Source organism: Oncorhynchus masou, chromosome 17 (genome assembly GCF_036934945.1).
Source record: "Oncorhynchus masou masou isolate Uvic2021 chromosome 17, UVic_Omas_1.1, whole genome shotgun sequence".
Classification (NCBI taxonomy): domain Eukaryota; kingdom Metazoa; phylum Chordata; class Actinopteri; order Salmoniformes; family Salmonidae; genus Oncorhynchus; species Oncorhynchus masou.
The window spans coordinates 19,335,974-19,353,298 of record NC_088228.1 but is presented as its reverse complement, the minus strand read 5'-3'; the positions used below and the strand labels follow the sequence as shown (position 1 = coordinate 19,353,298).

Here is a 17,325-nt window from a genome sequence, read left to right as displayed (position 1 = left end):
ACTTCAGTATGGTGAAGAGGTGAAGCAACACATTTTTTCAGAACATGAAGCTCGTCTCCTATCTGTTAGTCCCCCAACACTAAAACAACTTCCCATCCAGATCTTTCCTGAAGCGTCTTTACCTCTGATCACTTTGTTGCATATTGTTGATGAGAGGTGATGGAACAAAATCGTCTGACAACCTCCTCTTATTTACCTGTGAAGAGCCTCTCTGAGGAAACCAACACAGTCAAGTAACATGAATGAAACTATGAAACTGACACAATTGGCTAGGCTACTGTCTGCCAAAAGTCTACATCTCCACTGAGAGAGTGACATCAAATGAAGGGTGGGGGGGGGGGGACACAGCCAGCCTGTCATGGTTAGGAGCCAAAGTGAGTTCCGTGGGCTCACTTTGATGCCACTTTTCCCAGACTCAAGTAATACATAATAATACATAATATACCGCAAACTATTCATGTAGTTGTGATGTTTGTTGTTCACAAGCAGGTTGTTCCCATCTGCAGGAATCAGAGAAACAGGAAGAGAACTTCATGACAATATTCTCAGAGAGAAGGAGCCATATGTCACCCTAGACACATCAACAGCGGACACTATTAGTTCAGTTTGAACTGGTTATGTACCAGACATTACACAATGAACATAGCTAATGAAAAAAATGGCTTTCCAGTTTAGTTGGTATTTAAGAGAAAAATCAGGGGCTGTATGTATTAAGTATAGTATATGCCATTTAGCAGAAGCTTTTATCTAAAACAACTTAGTCACGCGTGCATACATTTTACGTATGGGTGGCCGCAAGACTCAAACCCACAACCCTGGCGGTACAAGCGCCATGCTCTTCCAACTGAGCTACAGAGTAGGAGCATTGAGCTCGGATCAGGACCCCCCTCATCCATGTAATCTTGTTGATTGTGATCTAAAATGCAAAACTGATCCTAAATCAGCAGTCCTACTCTCAGCCGCTTGACACATACAGTCCTGGATCTTTTTTTAAAACAGCCCACCCATATTATATATTTTTTATTTTATTTCACCAGGTAGGCAAGTTGAGAACAAGTTCTCATTTACAATTGCGACCTGGCCAAGATAAAGCAAAGCAGTTCGACACATACAACAACACAGAATTACACATGGAGTAAAACAAACATGCAGTCAATAATACAGTAGAAAAACAAGTCTATATACAATGTGAGTAAATGAGGTGAGATAAGGGAGGTAAAGGCAAAAAAGGCCATGGTGGTGAGGTAAATACAATATAGCAAGTAAAACATAGATTTGCAGTGGAAGAATGTGCAAAGTAGAAATAGAAATAATGGAGTGCAAAGGAACTAAATAAATACAGTAGGGGATGGGGTAGTTGTTTGGGCTAAATTATAGATGGGCTATGTACAGGTGCAGTAATCTGTGAGCTGCTCTGACAGCTGGTGCTTAAAGCTAGTGAGGGAGATAAGTGTTTCCAGTTTCAGAGATTTTTGTAGTTCGTTCCAGTCATTGGCAGCAGAGAACTGGAAGGAGAGGCGGCCAAAGGAAGAATTGGTTTTGGGGGTGACCAGAGAGATATACCTGCTGGAGCGCGTGCTACAGTTGGGTGCTGCTATGGTGACCAGCGAGCTTAGATAAGGGGGGACTTTACCTGTCAGGGTCTTGTTGATGACCCGGAGCCAGTGGGTTTGGTGACGAGTATGAAGTGATGGCCAGCCAACGAGAGCATACAGGTCGCAGTGGTGGGTAGTATATGGGGCTTTGGTGACAAAACAAATGGCACTGTGATAGACTGCATCCAATTTATTGAGTAGGGTATTAGAGGCTATTTTGTAAATTACATCGCCGAAGTTGAGGATCGGTAGGATGGTCAGTTTTTACGAGGGTATGTTTGGCAGCATGAGTGAAGGATGCTTTGTTGCGAAATAGGAAGCCAATTCTAGATTTAACTTTGGATTGGAGATGTTTGATGTGAGTCTGGAAGGAGAGCTTACAGTCCAACCAGACACCTAGGTATTTGTAGATGTCCACATATTCAAAGTCAGAACCATCAGAGTAGTGTTGCTGGACGGGCGGGCAGGTGCAGGCAGCGATCGGTTGAATAGCATGCATTTAGTTTTACTTGTATTTAAGATTAGTTGGAGGCCACGGAAGGAGAGTTGTATGGCATTGAAGCTCGTCTGGAGGGTTGTTAACACAGTGTCCAAAGAAGGGCCAGAAGTATACAGCATGGTGTCGTCTGCGTAGAGTTTGATCAGAGACTCACCAGCAGCACGAGCGACATCATTGATGTATACAGAGAAGAGAGTCGGCCCAATAATTGAACCCTGTGTGGTCATAACTTTGGACTAGAGAGGAGAATATCTCATAAGGTCCACTCAACCAGAAGCTCAGGCTGGGTGATTGTTGTAAAAACCAGTCAAGCAGTGAGATGTCTGATATCTGAGCAAACCCTCACTGTGACAGGCAGATCACACACATTCTGTTCCTCAAATCAATCATACAGTAGATCAAATCAAAAACAAATACAGACAAAAGCCGTTCAAAACCAAACCTTATATCAAAGCGCTCACAAACACTTGGAACTGAATTATGAACATTTTTCCTAAAACATATGGTGATGGGAATTTCATTGTAACATGGGATAATAACAATGGCATACTGTGGCACCAATCTGTGGCTCCCCGCTGATACAACAGCTGTGAAAATGGCCTCATTTCAACTCGTAACACCAATGACATCAAACCATTAAACCAAATACTATATTTCCTCTAATCTATGTTGCCTTCTAGTACAGTGAGCAATTTAACAAATGGGGTGGCAGGTAGCCTAGTGATTAAGAACATTGGGCTAGTAACCAAACGGCTGCTGGTTCAAATCCCTGAGCCAAATAGTTGAACAATCTGTCAGTGTGCCCTTGAGCAAGGAACTTAACCCTAATTGCTCCAGTAAGTCACTCTGAATAAGAACATCTGATTAAATGTAGCTTTCAATGTCAGTGAAATCAATCAATAAGAAAGGCTTGATTTAACCTTTTTATTTTTGCAAAACAACAGCACTCTCTCAAACGATCTACTCACTGTCTGGGATAACATATTGACGATATTGTTATGGGTTTCTTTACTACAGCAATGGTTAATGAATAATACAACAAGTTGTTGAGTAACAGCAAATACAATAAGAGTAAAAGTCTGTTTCAGTTGTCGTCTGTTACAGTGGACAGTAATAATTACAGCTTTATTACATCAATATAGATTTAAAGATGACTGGTTTCCCTAATGCATGAAATGAGAGGAAAACATTTCCCTTGTGCTGATTGACAGACAGTCTGTCTGTCTGTCTGTCTGTCTGTCTGTCTGGCCGTCCGTCCATCTGTCAGTATTTTTGAAAGCATGAAGCCTAGTTGACTGCACTTATGTCTGGTTTCACTGCAACTTCACACAACCAATACAGCTAAATGCAGACCTGACATGTTAACACTGCAATCATATCAAAAGCCTTTGTCTCCCTCCCTCCCTGTCTCGACCTGATGCACTCACGATACAGATCTGTAAACAAAGCAGAAGTAAAATTGCATGTTGACTTGCTCTAGTAATGGTTTTGTGTTTCTGATACTATACCTTTCTATCAAAATAGCAGCCCAATCAACAAATATGGATACAAATTATTATACATTTTGTTGAAGCAACAGATGATAGAACACAGCTGTTGTTCCATGTTCTTCCATCATGATAATCTGCCCTGAATTTAGGACAATATTGCACAACTTTCCCAAATAAACCAAGTACAGTATATAGCACCGAATAGTCTCTAGTCCCTGCATGGTGTATATACTGTAACATGAGAGTCTGATAATTGAAAATGGTAAGTCATTTACCAAATTAACAGTAACTTCTGTCAATCATCAAACCATTATTGTCTTTGAAGAAAACTTAGATGATGTCCAAGGAAAGTTCCAAGGCCATACATTTGTCTCATAATTTGCATGTTTGTATACTCAAATGTTTACCGCATCTGACTGGGACTGCTTTTAAGTATTTTGAAGGTAGGAAAACACTCTTTAGGAATCCATAACAACACAATACATAATTTCTCATACTGGGAACAACGGTTTTTGTATGGATCCTCCTCTGACCAAACATCCAATTGGCTCTTTCTTGATGAACATTGAAAGGATGACATTCATCAAAAGAGCAATATACACCCACACCCACAACCCTTCTGTAAATATATCAATTAAAAATAGCTTAAAATTTTAGTTAAATCATTACAGCACAATACCCCAATAGAATGCCACTTTTTAGACATGATGTGCTCTATGTTCAGCTGGCATTAAGGCGGCGCTAATGTCAACATGTGAGGTCTGTCTTTAAATTAAAAACGTGTGCCAATTTCAAGCAGCTCTACCAGTGATAACTCACCAAAAGCTGGTCTTAGCGGTAACGCAATTGGTTATGGTATCGATTTTGCCAGTGGAGGCACACAGTTGCATTTTCAGTAGCCTATAAACAATGCTTTATTGAAATATCACAAGCAACAAAACAGTCAGACATTCCCATTTTTTCATTATATATTGTATATAATTTTTGTCCATATGTAGCTTATGTGGACTCATTAGGCATATGTGTGATGCCCATTGAATGGATGGTTCAGACAATGGTCGGCTTATTGTTTTTCCTTTATCATTTAGTTAAAATATGACAACTTCAACTTTCATCTGTTGGACTTAACTGTCAAATGGTGGGAATTCTGCTGTCCTTGGAGCTGAATCTGCTTGTAGCCTTGGCTATTGTCCTGTTCCTTTGTTTATGTTTTACGTGGCTAACTCTCTAACAGCCCATATCAACAACGATGGTAGACTAATCTTATTATAATGTTTGGGACAATGTCCAAATGTCCATGGCTCAAACATGCAGTGCATTTTCGAAATGTGAACGCAATGACCAATATTTCCATGTTGAAGCCAATAAAATTAGCAACATGTTTGTTATAACTAGGCCTATTGTAGGGTTACTGTATACTATTTAAATTAATAAATGTCCTATTTAGAAATGTTGTTTTGTTTAAAAAAAACAGATTGTTTTTTGTTTATTTGAAAGATTCATGGGTTTATGTTGAGAACATACACTGCTCGAATGCAATGCAATTTTGTCTGCTATTTCTGGAGAAGTGCAAATATGATCTATGGTTCCATGATGGTTATAAAACGTAACATTTTTGAGCAGTATGACCATAGAGATCCTATTAAATCAGCCTGGTCTCATACATTAGATGTAATATAGTAAACTAAACTCTGAGACACTCAAATTAGTATGATAAGTTAAGTTTGTTAAGGTTACATAAGACGGAAGGCTACTTAATGCAAAAACGAAAAATTAGGCTTGTTGGTCGGGGTGGATGGGTTGGCATGTAACAGCTCTGTATATCAACCTAAAGGTTACAAGTTCAAATCTCATCTTGGACAACTTTAACATTTTTGCTAATTAGCAACTTTTAAACTTGGCTACTTACTGCTTTTTATCTACTTTGCAACTACTTAGCATGTTAGCTAACCCTTCCCCTAGCCCTAACCTTAACCCTTTAGCGTAAGTCCTAAACTTAACCCTCACCCTCACCCTAAACCTTCCCCTAGCCCTAACCTTAACCCTTTAGCATAACTCCTAAACTTAACCCTCACCCTAACCCTTCCCCTAGCCCTAACCTTAACCCTTTAGCGTAACTCCTAAACTTAACCCTCACCCTCACCCTAACCCTTCCCCTAGCCCTAACCTTAACCCTTTAGCGTAACTCCTAAACTTAACCCTCACCCTCACCCTAACCCTTCCCCTAGCCCTAACCTTAACCCTTTAGCGTAACTCCTAAACTTAACCATCACCCTCACCCTAACCCTTCCCCTAGCCCTAACCTTAACCCTTTAGCGTAACTCCTTAACTTAACCCTCACCCTCACCCTAACCCTTCCCCTAGCCCTAACCTTAACCCTTTAGCGTAACTCCTAAACTTAACCCTCACCCTCACCCTAACCCTTCCCCTAGCCCTAACCTTAACCCTTTAGCATAACTCCTAAACTTAACCCTCACCCTCACCCTCACCCTAACCCTTCCCCTAGCCCTAACCTTAACCCTTTAGCGTAACTCCTAAACTTAACCCTCACCCTCACCCTAACCCTTCCCCTAGCCCTAACCTTAACCCTTTAGCGTAACTCCTAAACTTAACCCTCACCCTCACCCTAACCCTTCCCCTAGCCCTAACCTTAACCCTTTAGCGTAACTCCTAAACTTAACCCTCACCCTAACCCTTCCCTAGCCCTAACCTTAACCCTTTAGCGTAACTCCTAAACTTAACCCTCACCCTCACCCTAACCCTTCCCCTAGCCCTAACCTTAACCCTTTAGCGTAACTCCTAAACTTAACCCTCACCCTAACCCTTCCCCTAGCCCTAACCTTAACCCTTTAGCGTAACTCCTAAACTTAACCCTCACCCTCACCCTAACCCTTCCCCTAGCCCTAACCTTAACCCTTTAGCGTAACTCCTAAACTTAACCCTCACCCTCACCCTAACCCTTCCCCTAGCCCTAACCTTAACCCTTTAGCGTAACTCCTAAACTTAACCCTCACCCTAACCCTTCCCCTAGCCCTAACCTTAACCCTTTAGCGTAACTCCTAAACTTAACCCTCACCCTAACCCTTCCCCTAGCCCTAACCTTAACCCTTTAGCGTAACTCCTAAACTTAACCCTCACCCTCACCCTAACCCTTCCCTAGCCCTAACCTTAACCCTTTAGCGTAACTCCTAAACTTAACCCTCACCCTAACCCTTCCCCTAGCCCTAACCTTAACCCTTTAGCATAACTCCTAAACTTAACCCTCACCCTCACCCTCACCCTAACCCTTCCCCTAGCCCTAACCTTAACCCTTTAGCGTAACTCCTAAACTTAACCCTCACCCTCACCCTAACCCTTCCCCTAGCCCTAACCTTAACCCTTTAGCGTAACTCCTAAACTTAACCCTCACCCTCACCCTAACCCTTCCCTAGCCCTAACCTTAACCCTTTAGCGTAACTCCTAAACTTAACCCTCACCCTAACCCTTCCCCTAGCCCTAACCTTAACCCTTTAGCGTAACTCCTAAACTTAACCCTCACCCTCACCCTAACCCTTCCCCTAGCCCTAACCTTAACCCTTTAGCGTAACTCCTAAACTTAACCCTCACCCTAACCCTTCCCCTAGCCCTAACCTTAACCCTTTAGCGTAACTCCTAAACTTAACCCTCACCCTCACCCTAACCCTTCCCCTAGCCCTAACCTTAACCCTTTAGCGTAACTCCTAAACTTAACCCTCACCCTCACCCTAACCCTTCCCCTAGCCCTAACCTTAACCCTTTAGCGTAACTCCTAAACTTAACCCTCACCCTAACCCTTCCCCTAGCCCTAACCTTAACCCTTTAGCGTAACTCCTAAACTTAACCCTCACCCTAACCCTTCCCCTAGCCCTAACCTTAACCCTTTAGCGTAACTCCTAAACTTAACCCTCACCCTAACCCTTCCCCTAGCCCTAACCCTAACCCTAACCCTCACCCTCACCCTAACCCATAGCCTAGCTAACTTTCGCCACCTAACCAACTAACTAGGTTTGCAAATTCGTAACATATTGTACATTTTGCTAATTCATAGCATATAATACGAATTGTAATTCAAAACATATTACACAAAATAGGTGATGGATATCTGCAAATTACTACATCACAGGTGATTGGTGGCACCTTAATTGGGGAGGACAGGCTAGTGGTAATGGCTGGAGCTGAATAGGTGGAATGGTATCAAACACATAGACACATAGTTTCTATATGTTTGATGCCATTCCATTTCCATCCTCCACACCATGAGGATAATAGAGGATGATATTGACACTCCAATTTGCCACATCTTCAATCTAAGCCTACTAGAAAGTGTGTGCCCTCAGGCCTGGAGAGAATCAAAAGTCATTCCCCTACCCAAGAATAGTAAAGCCCCTTTTACGGGCTCAAATAGCTGACCAATCAGCCGGTTACCAACCCTTAGCAAACTTTTGGAAAAAATGTGTGTGACCAGATACAATGCTATTTTAAGTAAACAAATTGACAACAGACTTTCAGCACGCGTATAGGGAAGGACATTCAACAAGCACAGCACTTACACAAATGACTGATGATTGGCTGAGAGAAATTAATGATAAAAACTTTTGACATTATCGATCATAGTCTGCTGCTGGAAAAAATGTATGTGTTATGGCTTTACACCCCCTGCTATATTGTGGAAAAATAATTACCTGTCTAACAGAACACAGAGGGTGTTCTTTAATGGAAACCTCTCCAACTCAATCCAGGTAGAATCAGGAATACTTTTTTCAATCTTTACTAACGACATGCCACTGGCTTTGTCTCTATGTAGGCGGATGACTCAACATTGTACACGTCAGCTACTACAGCGACTGAAATGACTGCAACACTCAACAAAGAGCTGGGTGGCAAGGAATAAGTTAGCCCTAAATATTTCAAAAACTAAAAGCATTGTATTTGGGACAAATCACTGACTAAACCATAAACCTCAACTAAATCGTGCAATGAATACTGTGGAAATTGAGAAATTTGAGGTGACTAAATTGCTTGAAGTAACCCTGGATTGTAAACTGTCGTGGTCAAAACATGTTGATACAACAGTAGCTAAGATGGGGCGATGTCTGTTCATAATAAAGTGTTGCTCTGCCTTCTTAACAACACTATCAATGAGGTAGGTCCTACAAGCCCTAGTTTTGTCGCACCTGGACTAAATCAAATCAAATCAAATTCTATTCGTTACATACACATGGTTAGCAGATGTTAATGCGAGTGCAGCGAAATGCTTGTGCTTCTAGTTCCGATTATGCAGTAAAATCAAACAAATAATCGAACAAATTCACAACAACTACCTTATACACACAAATACACACAAATATAAAAGAATGAATAAGAATATGTACATATAAATATATGGATGAGCCATGGCATGCGGCATAGGCAAGATGCAGTAGATGGTGTAGAGTACAGTATATACATATGAGATGAGTAATGTACGATATGTAAACATTATTCAAGTGGTGTCATTTAAAGTGACTATTGATACCTTTATTAAGTCTGTTTATTTAAGTGGCCAGAGGTTTGAGTCTGTATGTTGGCAGCAGCCTCTCAATGTTAGTGATGGCTGTTTAACAGTCTGATGGCCTTGAGATAGAAGCTGTTTTTCAGCCTCTCGGTCCCAGCTTTGATGCACCTGTACTGACCTCGAATTCTGGATGATAGCGGGGTGAACAGGCAGTGGCTCGGGTGGTTGTTGACCTTGATGATTATTTTTGGCCTTCCTGTGACATCGGGTGCTGTAGGTGTCCTGAAAGGCACGTAGTTTGCCCCCGGTGATGCATTGTGCAGACCGCACTACCCTCTGGAGAGCCTTGCGGTTGAGCGTGGTGCAATTGCCGTACCAGGCGGTGATACAGCCCGACAGGATGCTCTCAATTGTGCATCTGTAACAGTTTGTGAGTGTTTTAGATAACAAACCAAATTTCTTCAGCCTCCTGAAGTTGAAGAGGCGCTGCTGTGCCTTCTTCACCACGCTGTCTGTGTGGGTGGCCCATTTCAGTTTGTCCGTGATGTGAACGCCGAGAACCTTAAAACGTTCCACCTTCTCCACCACTGTCCCGTCGATGTGAATGGGGGGGTGCTCCCTCTGCTGTTTCCTGAAGTCCGCGATCATTCTCCTTTGTTTTGTTGACTACTGTTGACTACTGGTCAGATGCCACAAAGAAGGACTTAGGAAAATTACAATTGGCTCAGAACAGGGCAGCACAGGTGGCCCTTAACTGTACACGAAGAGCTAATATTAATAACATACATGCCAATTTCTCATGGCTCAAAGTGGAGGAGAGATTGACTTCATCACTACTTGTTTTTGTAAGAAGTGTTGACAAGTAAACTACTAGCACACAGCTCGGACACCCATGCATACCCCACAAGACAAGACATGTCACCAGAGGTCTCTTCACTATCCCCAAATCCAGAGCAGACTATGGGAGGCTCACAGTACTACATAGAGCCATGACTACATGGAACTCTATTCCACATCAGGTAACTGATGCAAGCAGTAGAATCAGATAACAAAAAACAGATACAAATACACCTTATGGAACAGCAGGGACTGTGAAGAGACACACACATAGGTACAGACCCACGCTAGCACACGCGTACATTGTAATTTTGTTGAATGGTTTTATTATACATGTTGTATTGTAGATATGAAGTGGTGTAATAATGGTATATGATGTACTGTTTTATCATTTAAATGTTTTATTTCACTTGTCCTGTATGTTGGAGCTCAAGGCCTAAGATATTCACTGTACCCTGCAATCACACCTGCAACCCTGTACATGTGACTATTAAACCATCTGAATCTGATCTTTTGTTTTATGTGTGATGTAAGTGCATTAATGTGTTTGGACCCCAGGAAGAGTAGCTGTTGCCTTGGGGATACCTAAAATAATGCAGCACTAAGATTTACCTTTGCATTAGGTAGGTTTGTTAAAACAGAGCCCTGTGAAACCAAGGCTGCATCCCAAATAGCTCTGGTCAAAAGTAGTGCACTATATAGGGAGCAGGGTTCCATTTGGGATGTATCCTTGGTTTCACAGGGCTCTGTTTCAACAAATGTACCTAATGAAAAGGTAAATCAGGGAATAGGGTGCCATTTGGGATGCATACAATGTATTCACCCTGTGTATCCTTATATACTCTCCCATTAATTCACCTTGAGCAGCAAAAGGTCAATAGATCATAAATGGAAGAGAATAGGCTTAAGCACTTTGAATGAGCATAGGTTTTAATATAAAACCCCTTATGAAATAATCTGTAGCATGTTCTGAGGATTAGTGTGTCCAGAACAAACGGCTGTGTAATCCTAAAATATGACCTGTTGCCAAGAGGACAATAGAAATGATTGTCAGGGCTTTCATGAAAATGAAAGTGACTTTAAATAACAGGAGATGGAGGCGGAGAACTGTGAAAAGCCATTTTAATTGTTTATATTTTTGTGTATATATTTTACCATTTATTTAATATCCGAAACATACAATATACTTGCAGTGAAGCCACTCAACAACTACATCACACCAGTCATCCAACAGACACCATTCAGAGCGACACACAGAAGCAAGGGCACATCGACACCAGGCCAAAAAAACAGGCACCCGAACCCTCCAAGATCCCCCCACAGTTCCCCAATAGCTGTCCCTCAACCATCCGAGACCCCTCCCACAGCCCCCCCAAGAATAGATATATATATATATATTTTTTTTTTACAAAAAAGACAATTAATTCCATTCACCATACCCAAGAACCCCCCAATGCACAAACAGACAAGAAAATGAACTAAAGAAAAAAAAGAAAAAGACAAAAGAAAACATCCAACAGCAATGCAAAAACTATATAAATAAAAATAAATAAATAAACTAAGGATATCAAGGACAACTAAAATCATAACAGCAATGCCAACTGTATATGTTTGTGTGCATGTCTGGGACTATGTCCGTCAGTGTATGCGTGTATTCGATGAAGAGTGTGTGTATATGCGTATATGTGTACAAACACCTGACTGGCATCAGCCTTAGGCAAACCGGCATTAGTTGTAAAAACACTGCCCCTCAGTGTCATTCAAACTGACTTACTTTTAAATCTTTATTTTGACTTTATTTTGGACTTTTATCTTTGACCATCATTCTATCTCCCACACAGCAACTCCACTCCCACTTGTCTCCAATTCCACATCCCACATTGTCTCCAATTCCACATCCCACATTAGTCAATGTTCCCTCTATTATTTTGGGGCACTGAGAAAATGTTAGGTCTATTCTTGACTGATGCAATTCAGGGCCAAAAGCACTTAGTTTCAGTGAAATGCTTCCCTTCAGTTTTAGACAGTAGCCAATTATTGTTTTACAGTGAACACTGAGGCTGCACAGTTTTGTAGCCAAAATTGTGTTAGGCTGTCTTACAGTTTTAGACAGTAGCCAATAGGCTATTGTGAGTGAACACTGAACACAGTTTTGTGAGGCTAATTTTACAGTGAACACTGAGGCTGTCCCCTTACAGTTTTAGACAGTAGCCAATAGGCTATTGTGTTTACAGTGAACACTGAGGCTGTACCCTTACAGTTTTAGACAGTAGCCAATAGGCTATTGTGTTTACAGTGAACACTGAGGCTGTCCCCTTACAGTTTTAGACAGTAGCCAATAGGCTATTGTGTTTACAGTGAACACTGAGGCTGTACCCTTACAGTTTTAGACAGTAGCCAATAGGCTATTGTGGCTATTTGAACATAATGTAGACCTACCAACAAAACAAATGGAGCAAATCACATAACATTTTCACATGGAAATAGCTTTTGATTTCTACGATATAGCCTACAGAGGCCTATATGTAGTGGTCATTGGATGAGACTTTTAAAAACGTTTTTACATTATGAAGGGGTTCCCGAGTGGCGCAGTGGTCTAAACCACTGTAGCTCAGTGCAAGAGGTGTCACTGCAGTACCTGGTTCAAACCATGGGCCAAATAGGTGACTGTAAATTACGTTGTTTTGTGTTTACGAAATACAATGGATTATTATTACCACACAGATAATTAGACAGTGTGGGCTACCCCTCTGAATATTGGCGTATTTGCATATTCAACCATGTCTGAAAATATAACACTGCCCCTTAAATTAGACATACACTTTTTATCTGACGGGTTTTTCAAAGACAGCTTGAAATGTAGCCTACACGTTTTGTGCTCTTCCAGGAAGCAGTAACTCCCTATTAATGACCTATAATTATTCATAACTGGGCTAACTATAAAAGAATATCAACAAATGTGCACACGCTTGGTTTTGCGCTGTGACCTGAACCGATCTGAAAAGCGCATTCACTCGCGTGTGATTGAAAGACCGCTCGTGGGCTACCCCAGCCAATAGAATTCTACCCCGTTGCGCTCTGTCTCTGCCTACAATAAAATCAATCTTGCAAAGTTAGATTTGTTTTGGTTTGTTGATCACAGATTGTTCTGTATTTAAATAGTGCAAATTAAAAGAGGCGAACTCAGTGAAGTTCAATCTCTTAAGTCTCTGCGCAGCATGGCATTTATTGTGCGCGGCAGTACTGGAGGAAGTGCGCGCACGCGCACGCGCACAGTTTAGCGTGAACATTGCTTACAGTATAACAATATGAGAATCAAATTCATCACAGTGCATTTTTTGGTTGCCTCCAACATGAGATACATTTATACAGTTCTTAAATCACTTTACTCCTTGTGGAAATGAGTTGTGCTGCACAGGTGATTCGTTTTACGGTGATCCTATTTGTAATCATGTATGTAGATTTATTTTTATGGCCACTGGCAAACCTTAGCATAAATAACATAAATATATTCACAATAACCATCAGTGACAAATGATTCCTGAGTTTATTTCGGGCTATAGGCTATGATTTATTGCCTACAAAGGCACCCTCAAGGCAAACGTTATAATCTTAACAAATCAAATGGTATATTGTTTGATCTTCTGTCCACATTCAACTCCTTGTAACAACTCATAATTTGTCTACTGACCTTTTCTTGTCGACCTCCTCCTTCTCCTTTTGAACTGGCATCTCAGCTCACAATCTGAAGTTCCCATAGTTCGGGTGCTGTTTCCAAGAGCCGCAGCCATGAGGCACAAGAATAAACTCCTACAGTGGCCGTGGAAGGCTGTTCCCTTGTTGAGAACTGGTGAAATGAGAAACTGCGACTTTCCAAGTAAAGTCCCGTACTATTTCACTGAAGCGCGGTAGTGATGTGTGAGTTTTACCGCCGGAATCTCCCTGCTGCTGTTTTGGGGGGCCACCTACATTCTTGCTGTGACAGCCTTTTTATAAAGTGACATCATTTAGACTAGATAGGAGAACCAGCACACCCTCGAAGGGCTTAGCACTGTATTTTGCTCTAATGCGAAGTGATGTGTGCTTTGTTCCCTTTTCAAAATTAACAATAATATGCATTAAACATAGTTTTTGGGGGGGAATGTGCGCAATTGCACATATCATCAGGATAGCGCAAGTGTATTAAGGGTTGGGGAGTAACGGATTAGAGTAATGGATTGCAGAAAAACAGTGACTGTAATCCGGTACATTACGTTACCAGCAAAATATTGTAATCAGATTACAGATACTTTTGAAAAACTAGATGATTACTTCGAGGATTACTTTTAAATTCAGAAAGGAGGTTTGCAAAAAAATATGACATCCAAATCAGCTTTGAAAAAAATGCGCTAAATTTGTTGCACCTGAGGGAGTCTGACCACAAATCAGAGAACACTATGATGACACACATAATGGGTTTGATGGATCGCGGGAAAAGAGCGGGAATAGGCTTTTGTAGGCTACAGTCCATGCTATGTCTTCCAATGTTACGTCTGCATCCAAAAATGATCAAATTTGAATAGATGCTTGGAGGTATGGATGACAGCAGTGGTGTAGTCTACGGCGATACGGATATCACTTATTATTGATATCTACATAGCTCATTGATGTGAATCACACTGCTGCTCTCTCATTTAGCTATTTGCGCCTTACATATTGTGGTTGTTATGGATGGGCTGTTCACAAATCTAAATGTGTATTTGAACCCAATATTGGGAGAAGCTGCCTATCAATCATTGTTTTTGAAACCAGTGGACAGCCAGTGAAAAATGGCTCTTGCAACAGCTGCACATTGCGTTATTGCTCAATCTAATTCATGCTGATACATTGTTTCAATCCATAGACCTAATAGACACATGTTTAATACTCACACACTTTTGATAGACTTAAAGGGGCAATATGTACTTGCTACATCAATTTTGGACTTATAAATTCAAATAGCCACCCTTTGCCTTGATGACAGCTTTGCACACTCTTGGCATTCTCTCAACCAGCTTCAACTGGAAAGCTTTTCCAACAGTCTTGAAGGAGTTCCCACATATGCTGAGCACTTGTCGGCTGCTTTTCCTTCACTCTTCGGTCCAACTCATCCCAAACCATCTCAATTTGGTTGAGGTTGGGGGATTGTGGAGGCCACGTCATCTGATGCAGCACTCCATCCCTCTCCTTCTTGGTAAAATTACACAGCCTGCAGAGGTGTCGGGTCACTGTCCTGTTGAAAAACGAATGCTCGTCCCACTAAGCCCAAACCAGATGGGATGACGTATTGCTGCAGAATGCCGTGGTAGCCATGCTGGTTAAGTGTGCCTTGAATTCTAAATCAATCACAGAGAGTGTCACCAGCAAAGCACCCCCACACCATAACACCTCCTCCTTCACGCTTTACGGTGGGAAATACACATGCAGAGATCATCTGTTCTCCTACACGCATCTCACAAAGACACAGAGGTTGGAACCAAAAGTCTCAAATTTGGACTCTAGACCAAAGGAAAAAATTCACCTGTCTAATGCCCAATGCTTGTGTTTCTTGGCCCAAGCAAGTCTCTTCTTATCATTGGTGTCCTTTAGTAGTGGGTTATTTGCAGCAATTCGACCATGACGGCCAGATTCACACTGTCTCCTCTGAACAGTTGATGTTGAGATGTGTCTGTTACTTGAACTCTGTGAAGCATTTATTTGGGCTGTTCTTGCCATAATATGGACTTGGTCTTCTACCTTGTCACAACACAACTGATTGGCTCAAATGCATTAAGAAGGAAAGAAATTCCAGAAATGTACTTTTAAGAAGGCACACCTGTTAATTGAAATGCATCCCAGGTGACTAACTCATGAAGCTCGTTGAGAGAATGCCAAGAGTGTGTATAGCTGTTAGGGTGGCTATTTAAACAATCTCAAAAATAAAATATATTTTGATTTGTTTAAAACATGAGTTTAGTTCAACTGTCACACTCCCAAAATATAAGCTTGTTTTACTCCAATGTTTGTAAACATTGTACATGTAATCAAACACTGTATAGCCTCATAACATAGTTAACACAATCATTTAGATATCATGGATGGTCAGTCGTTGCATCCATAGCTCTGTCCATTTAAACAGCTGCATATTATCAAGATGTCAAAGTGTCACCAACAAAAAGTAAAAAAATAGGCAATGAAGCATGTGGTATTAATTTTTCACATGTAAATAGCACTTTTCAGTAGTGGTCAAAGCAGGTACAGTAACTAGTAACTGTAACAAATTACATTTATAAAGTAACCTACACAACCCTGAGTGTATTGTCTTTATATGCCTGAAATGTCAAAAGAGTCATGGCTATTATTTTCTCTTACAACAATCAAGTGACCATCCATTCAAATGAATTGACACATGACATGTAAATAGGAAACTGTTTTCATTGATAGTTTCAGAGTTTAGTCCCTTTTCCGGTCAAGGAAACTCAGGCTGAAGGCAATCATTTTTGCTTTCCTGTCTGAATCATGCATTGCAAACAGTCATTATCGTAATGGTGGAACCGTTACCTGCTATCATTTATCAACAGCTTTAAAAAACCACATCCATGAAGAATGCTGAAGCAATCACTTTTCAGTGGACGCATGTTTGAATGTGGTTCATGCAATCCTCAAACTCATGTCATTTGTGTCATAATACCTATTTTGAATAATCCTCCCAATAAATACCATTCAAACTTTACTTTTAATTAACAAGTGTTTAATCCCTGCCAGTCACATACCATTATTGTCCTCAGAATGATAATGATCATAAATCATATCCCAATTATTGTTCCAATTATGGCACACTTTGTACACAGGTATGTAACAATACCATATCAATATCTTTCTAATTGTGGCTGTCATATTTGTTTCATTTCCAGCTGTATGGAGAGGAGAGATGCAGGTTCAGGTTGTTTGGGTGCTGACTATAACTATAAGCCTCCTCGAGGGGATTAGTTTGATACTGTAACCTCCTCCTTTATCTCTGCCTCTGGGGGTTTGTGTTGGGCCCTTTGGAACCCTTCTTCCAGATAACATTTTACCTCACTGCCTTTGTGTGTTTTTAGTCTCTACCACAGGAGGTTGGAGGCACCTTAATTGGGGAGAACAGGATCGCGGTAAGGACTGGAGCAGAATGAGTGGAACGGTATCAAATACATCAAACACACGGTTTCCAGGTATTTGATGCTCTGTTCTGCCCATTATTATGAGCCGTTCTCCCCTCAGCAGCCTCCTGTGGTCTGTACCCCACAGTTCCTTTAGATACTGAGTCACAAATCTCACCCTATGCCATATTCAGTGCACTACTTTTGACACTTCACTCTGAAGTGGTCAAAAGTAGTGCACTATATAGGAAAAGGG

At 41.2% G+C, this 17,325-nt stretch overlaps 1 protein-coding gene across 1 annotated transcript in view; it reads right to left on the bottom strand.

The window, feature by feature from the left end:
- The window catches only part of LOC135558172 (double-stranded RNA-specific editase B2-like), a 38,369-nt gene extending 24,545 nt beyond the window's left edge, over positions 1-13,824 (bottom strand). Inside the window, exon 1 of the mRNA XM_064991910.1 lies at positions 13,625-13,824. Coding sequence (XP_064847982.1) covers positions 13,625-13,724 — 100 coding nt within the window. The 5' untranslated portion in view covers positions 13,725-13,824. The remainder of the gene's footprint in view (positions 1-13,624) is intronic.
- Between the last annotated feature and the right edge of the window lie 3,501 nt (positions 13,825-17,325).